The sequence below is a fragment of the Nerophis lumbriciformis genome, linkage group LG10, assembly GCF_033978685.3.
Source record: "Nerophis lumbriciformis linkage group LG10, RoL_Nlum_v2.1, whole genome shotgun sequence".
Lineage (NCBI taxonomy): Eukaryota > Metazoa > Chordata > Actinopteri > Syngnathiformes > Syngnathidae > Nerophis > Nerophis lumbriciformis.
The window spans coordinates 13406520-13424620 of record NC_084557.2 but is presented as its reverse complement, the minus strand read 5'-3'; the positions used below and the strand labels follow the sequence as shown (position 1 = coordinate 13424620).

Below are 18101 nucleotides of genomic sequence, written 5' to 3'. Positions count from 1 at the left end.
CTGACAGTCTGCCTCCTTTAAAGGGGAACATTATCACCAGACCTATGTAAGCGTCAATATATACCTTGATGTTGCAGAGAAAAGACCATATATTTTTTTAACCGATTTCCGAACTCTAAATGGGTGAATTTTGGCGAATTAAACGCCTTTCTATTATTCGCTCTCGGAGCGATGACGTCACAACGTGGCGTCACATCGGGAAGCAATCCGACATTTTCTCAAACACCGAGTCAAATCAGCTCTGTTATGTTCCGTTTTTTTCGACTGTTTTCCGTACCTTGAAGACATCATGCCTCGTCGGTGTGTTGTCGGAGGGTGTAACAACACAAACAGGGACGGATTCAAGTTGCACCAGTGGCCCAAAGATGCGAAAGTGGCAAGAAATTGGACGTTTGTTCCGCACACTTTACCGACGAAAGCTATGCTACGACAGAGATGGCAAGAATGTGTGGATATCCTGCGACACTCAAAGCAGATGTATTTCCAACGATAAAGTCAAAGAAATCTGCCGCCAGACCCCCATTGAATCTGCCGGAGTGTGTGAGCAATTCAGGGACAAAGAACCTCGGTAGCACGGCAAGCAATGGCGGCAGTTTGTTCCCGCAGACGAGCGAGCTAAACCCCCTGGATGTCTTGGCTCACATCGACCCTAGCTTCCCTGGCCTGCTGACATCAACTCCAAAACTGGACAGATCAGCTTTCAGGAAAAGAGTGCGGATGAGGGTATGTCTACAGAATATATTAATTGATGAAAATTGGGCTGTCTGCACTCTCAAAGTGCATGTTGTTGCCAAATGTATTTCATATGCTGTAAACCTAGTTCATAGTTGTTAGTTTCCTTTAATGCCAAACAAACACATACCAATCGTTGGTTAGAAGGCGATCGCCAAATTCGTCCTCGCTTTCTCCCGTGTCGCTGGCTGTCGTGTCGTTTTCGTCGGTTTCGCTTGCATACGGTTCAAACCGATATGGCTCAATAGCTTCAGTTTCTTCTTCAATTTCGTTTTCGCTACCTGCCTCCACACTACAACCATCCGTTTCAATACATGCGTAATCTGTTGAATCGCTTAAGCCGCTGAAATCCGAGTTTGAATCCGAGCTAATGTCGCTATAGCTTGCTGTTCTTTCCGCCATGTTTGTTTGTAGTGGCATCACTGTGTGACGTCACAGGAAAATGGACGGGTGTTTATAACGATGGTTAAAATCAGGCACTTTGAAGCTTTTTTTAGGGATATTGCGTGATGGGTAAAATTTTGAAAAAAACTTCGAAAAATATAATAAGCCACTGGGAACTGATTTGTAATGGTTTTAACCCTTCTGAAATTGTGATAATGTTCCCCTTTAAATGTTTTCTTATTACCGATGTGCTGTCATGAGAAACGAGGTCCGCTTTGCAAAATGAGCACGGTATTCTAACAAGATTAGGGTGAAATGTTTCACACTTAACATGTTTTCATCTGCTATGTTGTTGCGAGTGACTAACTTTATAGCTTTTGCCCGGAAAACCACGAGGGATGTGGACAAATGAATTTGTCGATCACAAACTTTATTGTGGCCCTACTTAGACACTTTAACACCAACATGAAAGCACGTATCGTCGTTCTTCACGAGCAGCCGGTGCTCTCTTTAACTCCCAGGAAGGGAGGATGTTGAAAGAGCTTCTAGGATACCCACATCATGCTGACTTAAATCATTGGGAGGCATTAATGGAGGTGAAACACGTGTTTACTGACGCAATGTGCCTACCAGTCTGACCCACTTGGCTGCCAATGCCAACATTCAACTGAGGTCCTGCCAACAGACTAATAGAGAAACAAAAACCAAGCATAAAAAAATTAATTTGTCAATTAGCTAAAAAGTTGACTTAAAACTAACAAGTTTATGAAATAAAATCAGCCACAGAAAACATTACACTTCACATTCGGCCAACATTTAGTGCCCCGCCAGCAATGACAAATTAGTTTCACACCATAACTAAAGCAAATCCATACTATCTATTTCAGGCATTTGTTGTTGGTGCAAAGTAGTGGAGCACATAAAGACTATTCAGATCATATTACTCCAGCAAAGTCAAGCTGCTGAGCCCACTTGACATGACAGAAGGGACTCAACCACAGAGTCATTTCATCATATCTGCATTATTAAACAGCCACTTGTAAACGCTTTGAATACTCGGAATTACAACCACTATGTCGTGTTGAGGTCAAAAACAAAAACAAAAACAACATTCCTGCCGCTATGAAACCATGCATAAATATAAAACAGAAACAACAGCAGCTCAGTGTCAATAAAATGGAGTCAAAAAGCAATGCAAAGATGAATTACCGTAGAAGTAATATTAAACAAATACGAAAGTTGGAACTGTTCGAATTGAGAGCGGTTGTCGAACCAAAAGTGAAAATAGCAAATGCTTGCACATCTGCAGGTGGTCCATTTTGTTATGTTAAACTCTTATTCCAAAATGGAATAGAAGTATGTTTGTTCTCAAAATTCTACAAACATTATCACATAATGACAATGTGAAAAAGTTATTTTTTTTAAAGCAAATTTATAAAAAACAAAACATAAATCACATGTACAGAAGTATTCACAGCATTTGCTCAATATTTTGTTATTGTGCATATTTAAAGACACATATTTGTGTGTTTGTTCATTATTAGTATCAATGTGTCAGCCTTTTCTTATTACCGTATTTTTCGGAGTATAAGTCGCACCGGCCGAAAATGCATAATAAAGAAGGAAAAAAACATATCTGGAGTATAAGTCGCATTTTTGGGGGAAATGTATTTGATAAAACCCAACACCAAGAATAGACATTTGACAGGCAATTTAAAATAAATAAAGAATAGTGAACAACAGGCTGAATAAGTGTACGTTATATGAGGCATAAATAACCAACTGAGAACGTGCCTGGTATGTTAACGTAACATATTATGGTAAGAGTCATTCAAATAACTATAACATATAGAACATGCTATACGTTTACCAAACAATCTGTCACTCCTAGTCGCTAAATCCCATAAAATGTTATACGTCTATTCCAGGGGTCGGCAACCCGCGGCTCCGTAGCCGCATGCAGCTCTTTGATCACTCTGATGCGGCTCAGCTGCATACTTGACGACCCTCCCGATTTTCCCGGGAGATTTCCGGATTTCGGTGCCTTTCGCAGAAAACTCCCGGGATTAATATTCTCCGATTTTCACCCTAACAATAATAATAAGGGCGTGCCATGATGGTACAGCATTTAGCGCCCTCTACAATCTGTACAAATAGCGTGCCAGCCCAGCCTTTTGTTATATGCATCTTCTGCTTGCACGCGTAAGTGACAGCAAGGCATACTTGCTCAACAGCCACACAGGTTACACTGACGGTGGACATATAAAACAACTTTAAGACTCTTACTAATAATGCGCCACACTTTGAATCAAAACCAAACAAGAATGACAAACACATTTTGGGAGAACATCTGCGCAGCTTAACACAACATAAACACAACAGAACAAATACCCAGAATCCCATGCAGCCCTGACGTTATATGAGGCATAAATAACCAACTGAGAACGTGCCTGGTATGTTAACGTAACATATTATGGTAAGAGTCATTCAAATAACTATAACATATAGAACATGCTATACGTTTACCAAACAATCTGTCACTCCTAATCACTAAATCCCATGAAATCTTATACGTCTAGTCTCTTATGTGAATGAGATAAATAATATTATTTGATATTTTACGGTAATGTGTTAATAATTTCACACATAAGTCGCTCCTGAGTATAAGCTGCACCCCCGGCCAAACTATGAAAATTATAGTCCGAAAAATACGATGTGTGTCCGTAAGTCTTTACTAATCATGTACGTTTTTGAAAGAAAGAAAGCAGACTGACCTTCATCATATCTTTGTTTGGGCACACTTCCTGGTTCAGCGTTTGGCACACCACTGTACACACCTTCCCCTACAAAGACTGTGAAGAAGAGCATGAAGGACATGACGGCCATGCAGTTGCAGAGGTGAGCCAAACACAGCTGCCACATCACCCTGGGGACATGGCAGTAGCTTCTGTAGATGGCGGGAGCCATGGAACCGCATGTTCTTAGCAAACAGAGTAACGGTCCGGTCTTCAGCAGCCTCAGCTTGCACTTCAACAGGTAGCAGCAGGAGCGAGAAACGCCACACTGGTCAGGTTCCTTTGTAGCGCCGCCTGAATCCAGCAGAGACTCGACGGTTGTGGAGCGGCTGATTGCGCTGTAGGGTTCAGTAGAGTCGGACACTTTCATTGTGATGAGTACACTGGAGATGAAGATGAAGATGAGGAGAAAGAAGAGGCACTGGGCCTGGCCTCCGAGGTAAACAGCGAGCAGGCTATGGCTCCAGTCTATCGCAGGAAGCAAGTATCCCACGCAGCCTCCCAAGCTGACCATGAAGGAGAACATTGCGAAGGCTAGGTTGCAGTCCTCCCCGTCTCGATAGAGGTCTGACAACAGCGCCTCCAATGGTGTGAAGCATACTTGTCCACAAAAGTCCAGAAGACCCACTCCAAGGATAAGGAAAGCGACCTAAAACCAAATAAATAATGTAAGTTTGAAGGTGTTTGTGGGGTCTTTCATGCTAATAAAGCTGCTTTGAAACAGTACAAAGGACAATTCGTACATTACACTTTGGTATTTGTCCAATTCAATCAAGTAGACCAAAAATGGTCTCATTACAGTTCCATAGCAACTTGGCAGTTAAACCTTTGCAACTTTTACGCAGCTGCCTAGATGGCGAAATGTGTTGTAAGCATTATATCACGCCTTCTTCTGGCTTTGAACACGAGAACTATGCCCACATAACACATTAGTTATGTTTGTTGTCAGCTCTTGATAGCGCTTTTTTTGGGCAAAGTTTAGCTGCTAACGTAGGCTACCACTGAATGTATATTCTATCATGACAACATGACTGCAAATTGTTAGATCGCTTCTCTGAGACTGCTTTTGTGTGAGTGCACTTGCTCTGGTAAATGTGTACAAGACGGCCGTGACTGTGAGTGACAGCCTGAACGCCAGACTTTCTACTCGGGGAGACAAACAATGATCGTGCATTGTAATTAGAAATTGTGAATTTACAGGCAGTGATGTTCCCAATATGTTTTTTTGGTTTGTAAAATCTAACTTTGAGCAGGTTGCAAAATCTGCTTTAAATCAGGAAACACTTTCAACCTTAAACATAGAATTGGTGACTTAACCAACATGATAGGTATACCTGGGTACCTTATAATACAAAATGCAATAAATGGCTCGTGATCACGATAATATCTCAATATGAAGATAATCAATCATTACCTATATCCTTTATTTAAAGGGGAACATTATCACCAGACCTATGTAAGCGTCAATATATACCTTGATGTTGCAGAAAAAAGACCATATATTTTTTTAACCGATTTTCGAACTCTAAATGGGTGAATTTTGGGGAATTAAACGCCTTTCTAATATTCGCTCCCGGAGCGATGACGTTGTGACGTCACATCGGGAAGCAATCCGCCATTTTCTCAAACACATTACAAACACAGAGTCAAATCAGCTCTGTTATTTTCCGTTTTTTCGACTGTTTTCCGTACCTTGGAGACATCATGTTGTCGGAGGGTGTAACAACACGAACAGGGACGGATTCAAGTTGCACCAGTGGCCCAAAGATGTGAAAGTGGCAAGGAATTGGACGTTTGTTCCGCACACTTTACCGACGAAAGCTATGCTACGAGAGAGATGGCAAGAATGTGTGGATATCCTGCGACACTCAAAGTAGATGCATTTCCAACTGGACTGGACAGATCAGCTTTCAGGAAAAGAGAGCAGATGAGGGTATGTCTACAGAATATATTAATTGATGAAAACTGGGCTGTCTGCACTCTCAAAGTGCATGTTGTTGCCAAATGTATTTCATATGCTGTAAACCTAGTTCATAGTTGTTAGTTTCCTTTAATGCCAAACAAACACATACCAATCGTTGGTTAGAACGCGATCGCCGAATTCGTCCTCGCTTTCTCCCGTGTCGCTGGCTGTTGTGTCGTTTGTCTGTTTCGCTTGCATACGGTTCAAACCGATATGGCTCAATAGCTTCAGTTTCTTCTTCAATTTCGTTTTCGCTACCTGCCTCCACACTACAACCATCCGTTTCAATACATGCGTAATCTGTTGAATTGCCTAAGCCGCTGAAATCCGAGTCAGAATCCGAGCTAGTGTTGCTATAAACTTGCTGTTCTATCCGCCATGTTTGTTTGTGTTGGCATCACTGTGTGACGTCACAGGAAAATGGACGGGTGTATATAACGATGGTTAAAATCAGGCACTTTGAAGCTTTTTTTTAGGGATATTGCGTGATGAGTAAAATTAAAAAAAAAACTTCGAAAAATAAAATAAGCCACTGGGAACTGATTTTTAATGGTTTTAACCCTTCTGAAATTGTGATAATGTTCCCCTTTAACCAGCTAAAAACTCATTGAGATTAAAATCTGGCCAAGAGGGCAGCAAAACAAAGTTAAAGAAATACAAACTGTATGACAACAAAACCAGCAGCAGTCACACACCTAAGTTACAAATATGAATTACTTACACTATAGGTCAAGAAAAATACAATGTTTCAGTAAAAGCAATTTAAAAACAAGTAAAATGTCCAATTTAACTGGTTTATCGATCCTTTAAAATGGACTGAAATTCCCTCAAAGTAATAAATCAGTTCAGGTAACCTCAGATCCTTCTGCAAGTCATTCCAAGACCAGGGAGCAGCATATGTGAAGGCTTTTTCCTCAATATTTGTGTTGGATCTAGGAACTAACATGCTAAGGATGTTCTGTGACCTTAAACTGTAGCAATTTGAATCTTTACACATATAAGAACACAAATAGTAGGGAACCAGCCCAAAAAGTGATGTATATATAAAAACCATCCATTGAGAAAATCTGCGAACAGACATAGATGGACAGTTTGCTGTTGCATACAAAGTGCAATGGTGGACAAGGTTGCCACAACCAGTAAAATACTGTGATTATCAATATATTGCTCCTAATCACCTTTGATATATCCGTGTTTATAAGGGTGAAACAAAAACAAATAATTTCATAGTTAAAATGTTGTTGTATATTTTAAGTAGAGTACAAACAGGAATAGTGCACAATTAATTTTAGCGCAACATAAATGCGAACATTTTTTTGGGGTGTTTAACAATAACATTCAGAACACATCTCATGTCTCCAGTAGATCAGATCTGTTAGGAAGTATTAAGGATTTAACGTTAACGAAAACTATCAATGTTATCACTGTATTGTTGAATGTGCTCAAAAAGTTTGTACACACACACTGAATTCTTTAAACTAAGTTTTATTCAAAAAACTAAATAGTCTACTTTTATGACAGAAGAAACATTATATATTGTTTGTTACTATTTCCCTATTATGTGTGTGTATTATGTGTTTAGATCTAGTTATCTTCTTCAATTTTAATTTGTAAAGGCTTTCATCAAATTGGGTTTATCAACCACAGTTTTACGATTATTTTAAATTCAAAACGGTAATACTGACCTTTGCAAATTTTACCGTGGTTTATCATTCATATCCTTACATCCCGAAAAAAGAAACATTATAAACGTAACACTTGAAAAGGTATCTGCACATCTTACAAGTACAAATTATAAAAAGGTATACGATAACTCAAAACAGTTTTACTGTAGGTATTAATGTTTTACCAAGTTTAAGTACACACATTTTGGGTGCTTTCACATTCGACATTCAAACAGCTTAAAAAAAAGGGTATGTTTTTTTTAATATACTTTTTCAATTTTTTTTGTAATGTCAGGTAAAGATTCCATCTAATATAACGAAAATATGGTCTGATTACAAGAAAATTTTAAAACGTATATAAATAAGAAGACATAATGAACCTTTTTGATCAACTTAAATAAACCTTGTCTCTGTACCGTACCAAAGTATTTTCTTATGGATAAATGCACTGTTATCAGGATCTTCAAAGTTACCTACCTGTAAGGTGTGCCCGCCCCAGGCAAAGTGTGCAGCCAGGACATCTGCATAGGGAATGATAAAAAGTGCCAAGAGGACTCCCAGAGAGAACAGCCAGATGAAAGGTCGCCTTCTGCCATAACTGCTGTTGCAGTGGTCACTGGCGGAGCCAATTAGAGGGACGAAGAGGAGGCCGAGGACTGGACCGATACCTGTGAAGCCAAAAGTTGAACGTATTATTAATGCACAATTCAATATGCTGTATGTTCTTCACATTAGGACTGTGTGGGATTATATTATGTCAGGCCTGGCTTTTACTGCCACAGCCTACCAGGGAGTGGATTGCTATCATTACTGACTGTTGCTGATGGTTCTTACAGATGGCCTCCTGCCTGAAGGAACGCCGTCACAAAGTCATTCTCCACACATGGCAGCATCAGGCTAATTAGAGCACACGGGGTGTCCATGGCACAGATGCACATGAGGCAATTTAAAAAAAAAAAAAAAAAAAAAAAGCGACTCCACCTCGGGGAAAGAGACTGACAATTAAACAAAAAAAAATCCCTGTGTAGTTTTCATGATAAACATGTTTTTAATTCTAAATTGCATGAAAACACAATACTGTCAATTCATTTTGTATCAGCACGACTTTCACTTGCTTATTGAGACTGACAAGTTGACACAAAAAACATGTAAAAACAAAAATGTATGTGACAAAGTGACATTACACTAAGCCAGCTCCAGCTAAGCCCTGGAACAATCTGCCCCTCCATGTTCAAACTGCTCCCACAGTGGAGTGTTTTAAGACCCACTTTTATTCTCTGGCTTTTAACACTACGTGAGTTGTGTGGTCCTCTGTGTTTTTAAATTTTGATTTCTATTTGTTTTAATTGGTTTTACCCTTTAAAATCGTTTTTAATCATATTTATTTTTATATTGGTTTTATATTTATTAATTTTTTTGTTTGTTTTTTTCAGTCATTGGTGGAGCTAAGGATAATATTTAAATATTGTTTTTAATATTGTTGTGCAGCACTTTGGAAAAAATGTTGTTTAAATGTGCTATGCAAATAAAGTGGATTGCATAAGAGTAGAGCTGCACAGTTAATCACATTTTAATCACGATTAAATTTAAATCAGCCATATTAACATTTAAAAGCAGGCTCACCTGCACATCATATCAAACACTTTCACAGCCCGCGGTGGCATGGAAGCTGCACCGGCTCGTCTAAAGCAAACATGGCCACTCTGTAACATTCATCTTCTGCAGTAAGGCACTGATCTCGGCGGTTTGGGCTCATTTTCACGTTTCAACCCAGTTTGCCAAGGGACCGGATTGTGCTCTTCTACAGATTGTCACAGTACATGTTGGTTTTCCTGTTTCACGGCTAAGGTGAACCACAGCTGCAGAGTGCCAACAGCACTCATGCAGCCCCAGCCTGACACTGTCACCACCATCCTTGACTGAAGGCAAAACAATTATCTTGCTACACACTTGTATTATAAGCTGTTTGGACAAAAATGTGTTGCCTTCCTTTCAGGGAATCATGGATCTTCACTGCTATACAAGATGTACAATGACTGCTCTAAATAATTAAAGTATTTTCCAATACGATATACAGTGGAATCTTCAATTACGAATGTGAGTATGTATGGGTGTGTGTGTGTGTGTGTGTGTGTGTGTGTGTGTGTATCCATCCATCTTCTTCCGCTTAGCCAAGGTCGGGTCGCGGGGGCAGCAGCCTAAGCATATATATATATATATATATATATATATATATATATATATATATATATATATATATATATATATATATATATATTAGGGCTGCAACTAACTATTAATTTGATAATCTATTAAACTGTCAATTATTACTTCGATTAATCGATTAATAATCGGATAAAAGAGACAAACTACATTTCTATCCTTTCCAGTATTTTATTGGGAAAAAAACAGCATACTGGCCCAATACTTATGTAGATTATTGTTTCTCAGCTGTTTGTACATGTTGCAGTTTATAAATAAAGGTTTATAAGAAAAAATAAATAACAAAATAAAAATAGCCTCTGCGCATAGATCCAACGAATCGATGACTAAATTAATCGCCAACTATTTTTATAATCGATTTAATCGATTAGTTGTTGCAGCCCTAATTTTTTATACCGTATTTTTCGGAGTATAAGTCGCACCGGAGTATAAGTCGCACCTGCCGAAAATGCATAATAAAGAAGGAAAAAAACCATATATAAGTCGCACTGGAATATAAGTCGCATTTTTTGGGGAAATTTATTTGATACAACCCAACACCAAGAATAGACATTTGAAAGGCAATTTAAAATAAATAAAGAATAGTGAACAACAGGCTGAATAAGTGTACGTTATATGAGGCATAAATAACCAACTGAGAACGTGCCTGGTATGTTAACGTAACATATTATGGTAAGAGTCATTCAAATAACTATAACATATAGAACATGCTATACGTTTACCAAACAATCTGTCACTCCTAATCACTAAATCCGATGAAATCTTATACGTCTAGTCTCTTACGTGAATGAGCTAAATAATATTATTTGATATTTTACTGTAATGTGTTAATAATTTCACACACAAGTCGCTCCTGAGTATAAGTCGCACCCCCGGCCAAACTATGAAAAAAACTGCGACTTATAGTCCGAAAAATACGGTGTGTATATATATATATATATATATATATATATATATATATAAAGCTATGCCAGCCTCAAAGTGTGCACAAACTACTTTTAAATCTAAATAAATAAATAAAAAATAGCCCAACCTTAGTTTTTAGTGTCAACATTTCAACTTTTTACTTTACACTTATTTGTTATTTTACTGCACTCTGTAGAGTGTACATATTTTTGATATTATTATTAAAATGTGTGGCAAGCCATTGGAAAACTTGCTGCAGGCAGCAAAAGGCACGCACTTAATACAGCGCATCCTAAACCCACATGTGGACAAATAGTATAGACCACACAAAATAGAAGCTTAGCATTTTTTTCCCCAGTCACAGACTGTTTCCGTTTCCTAACCACAAACACTGCAGAGAATGCTGCCTAAGATAAAATGTGGCACTGCATATTGTGCTCTTGAAAACATAAACATGTGTTCTAAAAAAGGTATTTTGTCCATTCCTGAGAACGAGTGAAAGAGAGAGAGCGAGAAGGCTGCAGCTATCAATGATTTTAGTCATCAAGTAATATACTGATTAGTTTGTTCGTTTAATGAAATTATTGGATTAAACACACTTTGTAGTCTCAATGAGTATGTGAAAAGATTTAGCAAACACAACACATGTTCTGCTTCCAATTAAGTTCATTCTGCTTTTCTAATGAATGCATATCATCAATCTTGAAATTACACTTTTAACACGTGTGTTTATAAAAGAAAAAAAAACAACTCCACTGTTCGTTGCCACATAGATCATAGCACACACAGACACCACCGCTTTCATGTGTGCTCTATTGCAGCGGCCGTGCTGAAACTATGTCTACGCAGTCCAAATTTAAATATTTTTATTAATAATAATAGTAATAAAAGGTATAGTCGTTTTTTTTCCCAGTTAATCGTTGCAGCCCTACAAACAAATGACAATTTGAGAACATACACTAGCTTTAAAATAAAAAGGCTTTTAGCATCTCATATTTTTTATACAAGTAACACTCATACTCCATAACAATGATTGTAGAATGACATTACTAAATTGTAGTACAGCCTCTTTGAGAGGAACATGACAACAAAATGTTTTATAGCTTGTAGTTCACTTTTCTGTGTTTAAGATGTAACATTTCTGTTATCTAATACATTATTTGGTTTTGATGGAATTATCTGCAGGTCACGTGACAGCCATAGCAATGACTATAGACCAGTGGTTCTCAAATGGGGGTACGCGTACCCCTGGGGGTACTTGAAGGTATGCCAAGGGGTACGTGAGATTTTTTTTAAATATTCTAAAAACAGCAACAATTCAAAAAATCCTTTATAAATATATTTATTGAATAATACTTCAACAAAATATGAATGTAAGTTCATAAACTGAACATCAAATCAAGTAGGCTATTCCATTCATTACAATGCAACAATGCAATATTCAGCGAGATTTTTTGTGGACATGTTCCATAAATATTGATGTTAAAGATTTCTTTTTTTGTGAAGAAATGTTTAGAATTAAGTTCATGAATCCAGATGGATCTCTATTACAATCCCCAAAGAGGGCACTTTAAGTTGATGATTACTTCTATGTGTAGAAATCTTTATTTATAATTGAATCGCTTGTTTATTTTTCAACAAGTTTTTAATTATTTGTATATCTTTTTTTCCAAATAGTTCCAGAAAGACCACTACAAATGAGCAATATTTTGCACTGTTATACAATTTAATGAATCAGAAACTGATGACAGTGCTGTATTTTACTTCTTTATCTCTTTTTTTCAACCAAAAATGCTTTGCTCTGATTAGGGGGTACTTGAATTAAAATCATTTTCACAGGGGGTACATCACTGAAAAAAGGTTGAGAACCACTGCTATAGACTACTACATTGGGTGAAACCAGTGTAAAGCAGACATGTTATTTTCTGTTTAGAGAGCTCTAATTATGTCAAAAAAAAAGCATTTGGAAGGCTGTAAACTAACTTATGTATATATATATTTTTTTATCAGGACACTGAGTTTGTCTCTGTTTAATGTTTTTTGGCACAATAGCTGTAAAAGTGCATACACAGTACAGTGTGCATGCTTGATTCCCTTTTTTAAGGAACACTAAACATGTGTAGGTTGCTCGGCGGTAGTTCAAGAAATTCCTAAAATACCGTAGAAAAGGTTAAAAGCTCAACACAATAGAAACACATAATATAACTGATAGAATGCTACATTTATTATGACAGACTACCTCAAAAAACTGAATGGAATTCTACAGCCTTTTCGCTAAATAAAAAAACGTACATGAAAATAAATATGGGATTTGCAATATCAACTATGAACTAACAATAGAACTTCTCTCCTCTTTACTTCCCAGACGACCGTCTCGAGATTGATCTTTTTCCAAAACACAAAATGCCACAAATATGCAACAAACACGGCAAAGCATTAACGCAAAGTACGAAAAAATACCTAAAGATCCATATAATAATAATTCATATAATATCACTTTTTCTGCAGAACAGAACTATGTTGTACAAAAGTGCTCTCAGGCGGGCTGCTGTAATTAAACCCCGCCTATCGTATTGGTGGCTCCAGTTTTGATGGTAAAGGCTTAAAAAATAGTTTGGTGACGTCCAGTGGGCCGGGTTGAAAAGCTTACAGGGCCACACATTTGCTCAGGTCTGCTCTAAGCAGCCAGCTAGCCACGGAGCACCAGAAAGTGCGTACAAGTCAGTTAGTGCAGGCTATCATCGCAGGCTGTCCTCGGCCTGCTAGCGTGGTTAGGTCTAAGCAGCCAGCTAAGCACGGTGCACCGGAAAGCTGCCAAGTGAGCGGTTTTATACGGAAATCTATAAAAATAGCACTTTGGCTAAAACAACAGCGGAATTCCACTTAATAGCGGACGTCTAGGATCCCTGGTTTATGGAGCACAGCCATAACACAATGCAAAAGCACTTGGTGAAATCCCAAGGATAGAAAAACCTTAACAGTCCACTTGCAATCAATCTAGTTACCCTAAGACTGTTTCTTTAATGTGTGTTAATCATATTAAGTCATTAAGTAGAGTTGTGTGTTGTTGTACAAATGCCTGCGGTGTGTGTGTCATGAAGTATTGTCGTTAGGAAACATGATTGGGATTTCGAGGGACAAATGACATTGGCGCGAGTATGCTCACATTCATGCCCGTGCTTAACTTCTGCCAGTCGCTCTCATCATTCCTCTCTCGCTGGCCAGAGGTCTGCTTTCCTTAGTTCACACGCACGCACACTCTTGCAAGTTACAGCAGACGTCGTCTCTTTGACTTGTTTACAGAATAAGGAGCTGTTGTTTACTGCCAAAGTCATCAGTGCACTGACATTGCCTTCTTTGAGAATAATTAACTTGGTGTTGTGTGCAGCGCCGTAACTCAAAGCATGATTTCATAAATTTGATGGCACAATAAAACAGGCGGTGTAAATTCCAAACACACAGATGTGATGTTGGCAAGTAGTAAATGTGTTTCTGTTGCTGACTTGACGGAGGTTGTTGTACAAATTAATGACTAAATCAGCAATAGTTTTGTGGAGGTAGTAAACTCAGGCACTAATTAAAAGGCAGCAAGAGTGCAAAGTGCCTGAACAATGGCCATCATTTTCTCCACGAACTAACACGGATTTAGTTCCTCCGCCAAGCAAAAAGGCTGACACAGTAGGTTTCACTTGCAGTTGTATTTCACCTCAAACCTATTCTAAATTCCCACAAAAAGTAGGCAGATAACATCTTGTAATTTGTGCTGCCTACATTTTTAAAGGGGAACATTATCACAATTTCAGAATGGTTAAAACCATTAAAAATCAGTTCCCAGTGGCTTATATTTTTAGAAGTTTTTTTCAAAATTTTACCCATCACGCAATATCCCTAAAAAAGCTTCAAAGTGCCTGATTTTAACCACTCATCCATTTTCCTGTGACGCCACATAGTGAAGCCAACACAAACAAACATGGCGGAAAGAACAGCAAGCTATAGCGACATTAGCTCGGATTCAGACTCAGATTTCAGCGGCTTAAGCGATTCAACAGATTACGAATGTATTGAAACGGATGGTTGTTGTGTGGAGGCAGGTAGCAAAAACGAAATTGAAGAAGAAACTGAAGCTATTGAGCCATATCGGTTTGAACCGTATGCAAGCGAAACCGACGAAAACGACACGACAGCCAGCGACACGGGAGAAAGCGAGGACGAATTCGGCGATCGCCTTCTAACCAACGATTAGTAAGTGTTTGTCTATCTGTGTTGGCCCTGCGATAAGGTGGCGACTTGTCCAGGGTGTACCCTGCCTTCCGCCCGATTGTAGCTGAGATAGGCTCCAGCGCCCCCCGTGACCCCGAAGGGAATAAGCGGTAGAAAATGGATGGATGGATGTTTGGCATTAAAGGAAACTAACAACTATGAACTAGGTTTACAGTATATGAAATACATTTGGCAACAAAATGCACTTTGAGAGTGCAGACAGCCCAATTTTCATCAATTAATATATTCTGCAGACATACCCTCATGTCAGCAGGCCAGGGAAGCTAGGGTCGATATTCTTCTCTTGATCATCTTGGGACGGTGTGAGCCAAGACATCCAGGGGGTTTAGCTCGCTCGTCTGCGGGAACAAACTGCCGCCATTGCTTGCCGTGCTACCGAGGTCCTTTGTCCCTGAATTGCTCACACACTCCGGCAGATTCAATGGTGGTCTGGCGGCAGATTTCTTTGACTTTATCGTTGGAAATGCATCTGCTTTGAGTGTCGCAGGATATCCACACATTCTTGCCATCTCTGTCGTAGCATAGCTTTCGTCGGTAAAGTGTGCGGAACAAACGTCCAATTTCTTGCCACTTTCGCATCTTTGGGCCACTGGTGCAACTTGAATCCGTCCCTGTTCGTGTTGTTACACCCTCCGACAACACACCGACGAGGCATGATGTCTCCAAGGTACGGAAAACAGTCGAAAAAACGGAAAATAACAGAGCTGATTTGACTCGGTGTTTGAGAAAATGGCGGATTGCTTCCCGTTGCGACGTCATCGCTCCGAGAGCGAATATTTAATTCGCCAAAATTCACCCATTTAGAGTTCGGAAATCGGTAAAAAAAAAATATATGGTCTTTTTTCTGCAACATCAAGGTATATATTGACGCTTACATAGGTCTGGTGATAATGTTCCCCTTTAACATAAGCTGAGAAAGGGGTCCTCAATTACATTCGTCCAACAGCCAACAGTTTTCCTTAGCTGACAGGGTGAGGGGTCAGATAGTGGGTTGGGGGTTCAGAGCATACTTGCCAACCCTCACGATTTTCCCGGGAGACTCCCAAATTTCAGTGCCCCTCCCGAAAATCTCCCAGGGCAACCATTCACCCGAATTTCTCCCGATTTCCACCCGGACAACAATATTGGGGGCGTGCCTTAAAGCCACTGCCTTTAGCGTCCTCTACAACCTGTTGTCACGTCCGCTTTTCCTCCATACAAACAGCGTGCCGGCACAGTCACATAATATATGCGGCTTTTACACACACATAAGTGAATGCAAGCATACTTGATCAACAGCCATACAGTTCACACTGAGGGTGGCCGTATAAACAAGTTTAACACTGTTACAAACATGCGTCAGACTGTGAACCCACACCAAGCAAGAATGACAAACACATTTCGGGAGAACATCTGCACCGTAAAACAACATAAACACAACAGAACAAATACCCAGAACCCCTTGCAGCACTAACTCTTTCGAGACGCTACAATATACACCCCTGCTGCCACCAAACCAACCCCCGCCAAGATGACGTCATTGCATGTGCATGTCATTTTTTTAAAGACTAATAACGTTAGGGGAATATTTAAAAACAGCTATTTGTGCTGTTATTATAATTAATATTATATTTGAGCTTTTTCTCATTACATGCCACAATGCTATGTTTTTCCATTCTATTGTCTGTTTTACTCAAAAAAATGGCACCCGGACCGCACTTTGCAATTTACATATTTCATTGGAAAAGCAAACGGTCACCAAACAACCAAACAGTGTCTCCAAGCTCATTTAAGTTAAAGTACCACTGATAGTCACACACACTAGGTGTGGTAAAATTACCCTCTGCATTTGACCCATACCCATGTTCACCCCCTGGAAGGTGAGGGGAGGAGTGAGCAGCAGCAGTGGCCGCGCCCGGGAGTAATTTTTGGTGATTTAACCCCAATTCCAACCCTTGATGCTGAGTGTCAGGCAGGGAGGTAATGGGTCCCATTTTTATAGTCTTTGGTATGACTCAGCCGGGGTTTAAACTCACAACCTTCCAGTCTCAGGACAGACACTCTAACCACAAGGCCACTGAGCTGGTAAACTGCATGTCTGCATTTCTGCTCCTGGGACGAATACTTCGCCTTCTAATGGGGTCCTGTAAAGAAATAGAACCTTGGAGGCATGGCGGAGATATTTTTAAAACATGTTGCCTTCTTCCAAACTTGCTTCAAAAGTGCGGTTTGGAATTTTGAGACTTTAGTGACTTATTTTGCCTTAATTACATCAGCGGATATCTCCATATACGGTAGAAAGTTTATTCAAAGAGCTTTGCTTGAGTCCGCCATTTTTATCCAATTGTAGTCAATAAGCTTCTTCCTATTCTCTATCTTGTTGAGGGGCAGACTGGCTCGTACATGCACATGCATCCTTCGCTGTTGCCATTTCTAATACAAAGTAGCGTATAGTTCTAACTTATATCTGTCAGACTCCATATGGAAGCACTAAAAACTGCAACATGGATGACATGGTGGAGACGCAGTCGAAGGAGTCTTGGCCTGGAGGAAGGCTTCGGAAAGTAAATAAAACCCAAAAAACGGCGTATTTTGAAAGAGGCTTCAAGAAAAACAAAATGTATGCAACATTGTAATTAAAGAAGCACCACAAGGAAGTGTTTTAAATGTAAAAAAAAAAAAAAATCATAATTTGACCGTGACTCCTTTAAGTCCATGTATTTGATAACTTAGTAAATGCATGACGCAAGAAACATTACTTCTGGTGCACCACGTGGGAAATCACAGCAGTTATGATGCATACCGACACCAAAACAGGTAGTGCCAGATCTATTTGCAGCGCCCCGGATAACGGATTCATATTACTTATAGTGCAGCAAGCTACTAAAGTGCAGAGTCTTCCATGGTCCAAAGGTAAAAATACAGAACTGTTCCATCCATCAATACAGCTCATTGAATGCACCAAAGCTGTTCTGTTTTGGCTGATAGTGCCTCCGCAGGGTCTTACTTTAAAACAGTGTTTATTTTGTTAGAATATAAATACATCTGCCTCCCCTACATGTTTGGTAAATATACACTACTTTTGGCCACCTGCCTTTACTCACATATGCCATCCCATGTTTTGGTATCCTGGAACATTCAACGTTCCTTTCACTGGAACTAAAGGGCCAAGCC

The 18101-nt window shown here is 39.3% G+C and overlaps 1 protein-coding gene across 2 annotated transcripts in view; it reads right to left on the bottom strand.

Moving 5' to 3' along the window:
• The window catches only part of LOC133612630 (solute carrier family 45 member 3), an 81360-nt gene that overhangs the window by 6563 nt on the left and 56696 nt on the right, over positions 1-18101 (bottom strand). For both annotated transcript variants that reach the window (XR_012050632.1, XM_061970225.2), the window contains exons 3-4: positions 8016-8206; positions 3891-4560 (exon numbers count right to left, since the gene is read on the bottom strand). Coding sequence is in view for 1 of the 2 variants with exons in the window: in XM_061970225.2 (XP_061826209.1) it covers positions 3891-4560; positions 8016-8206 (861 nt within the window). In the remaining variant the exon portion in view is untranslated. The remainder of the gene's footprint in view (positions 1-3890; positions 4561-8015; positions 8207-18101) is intronic.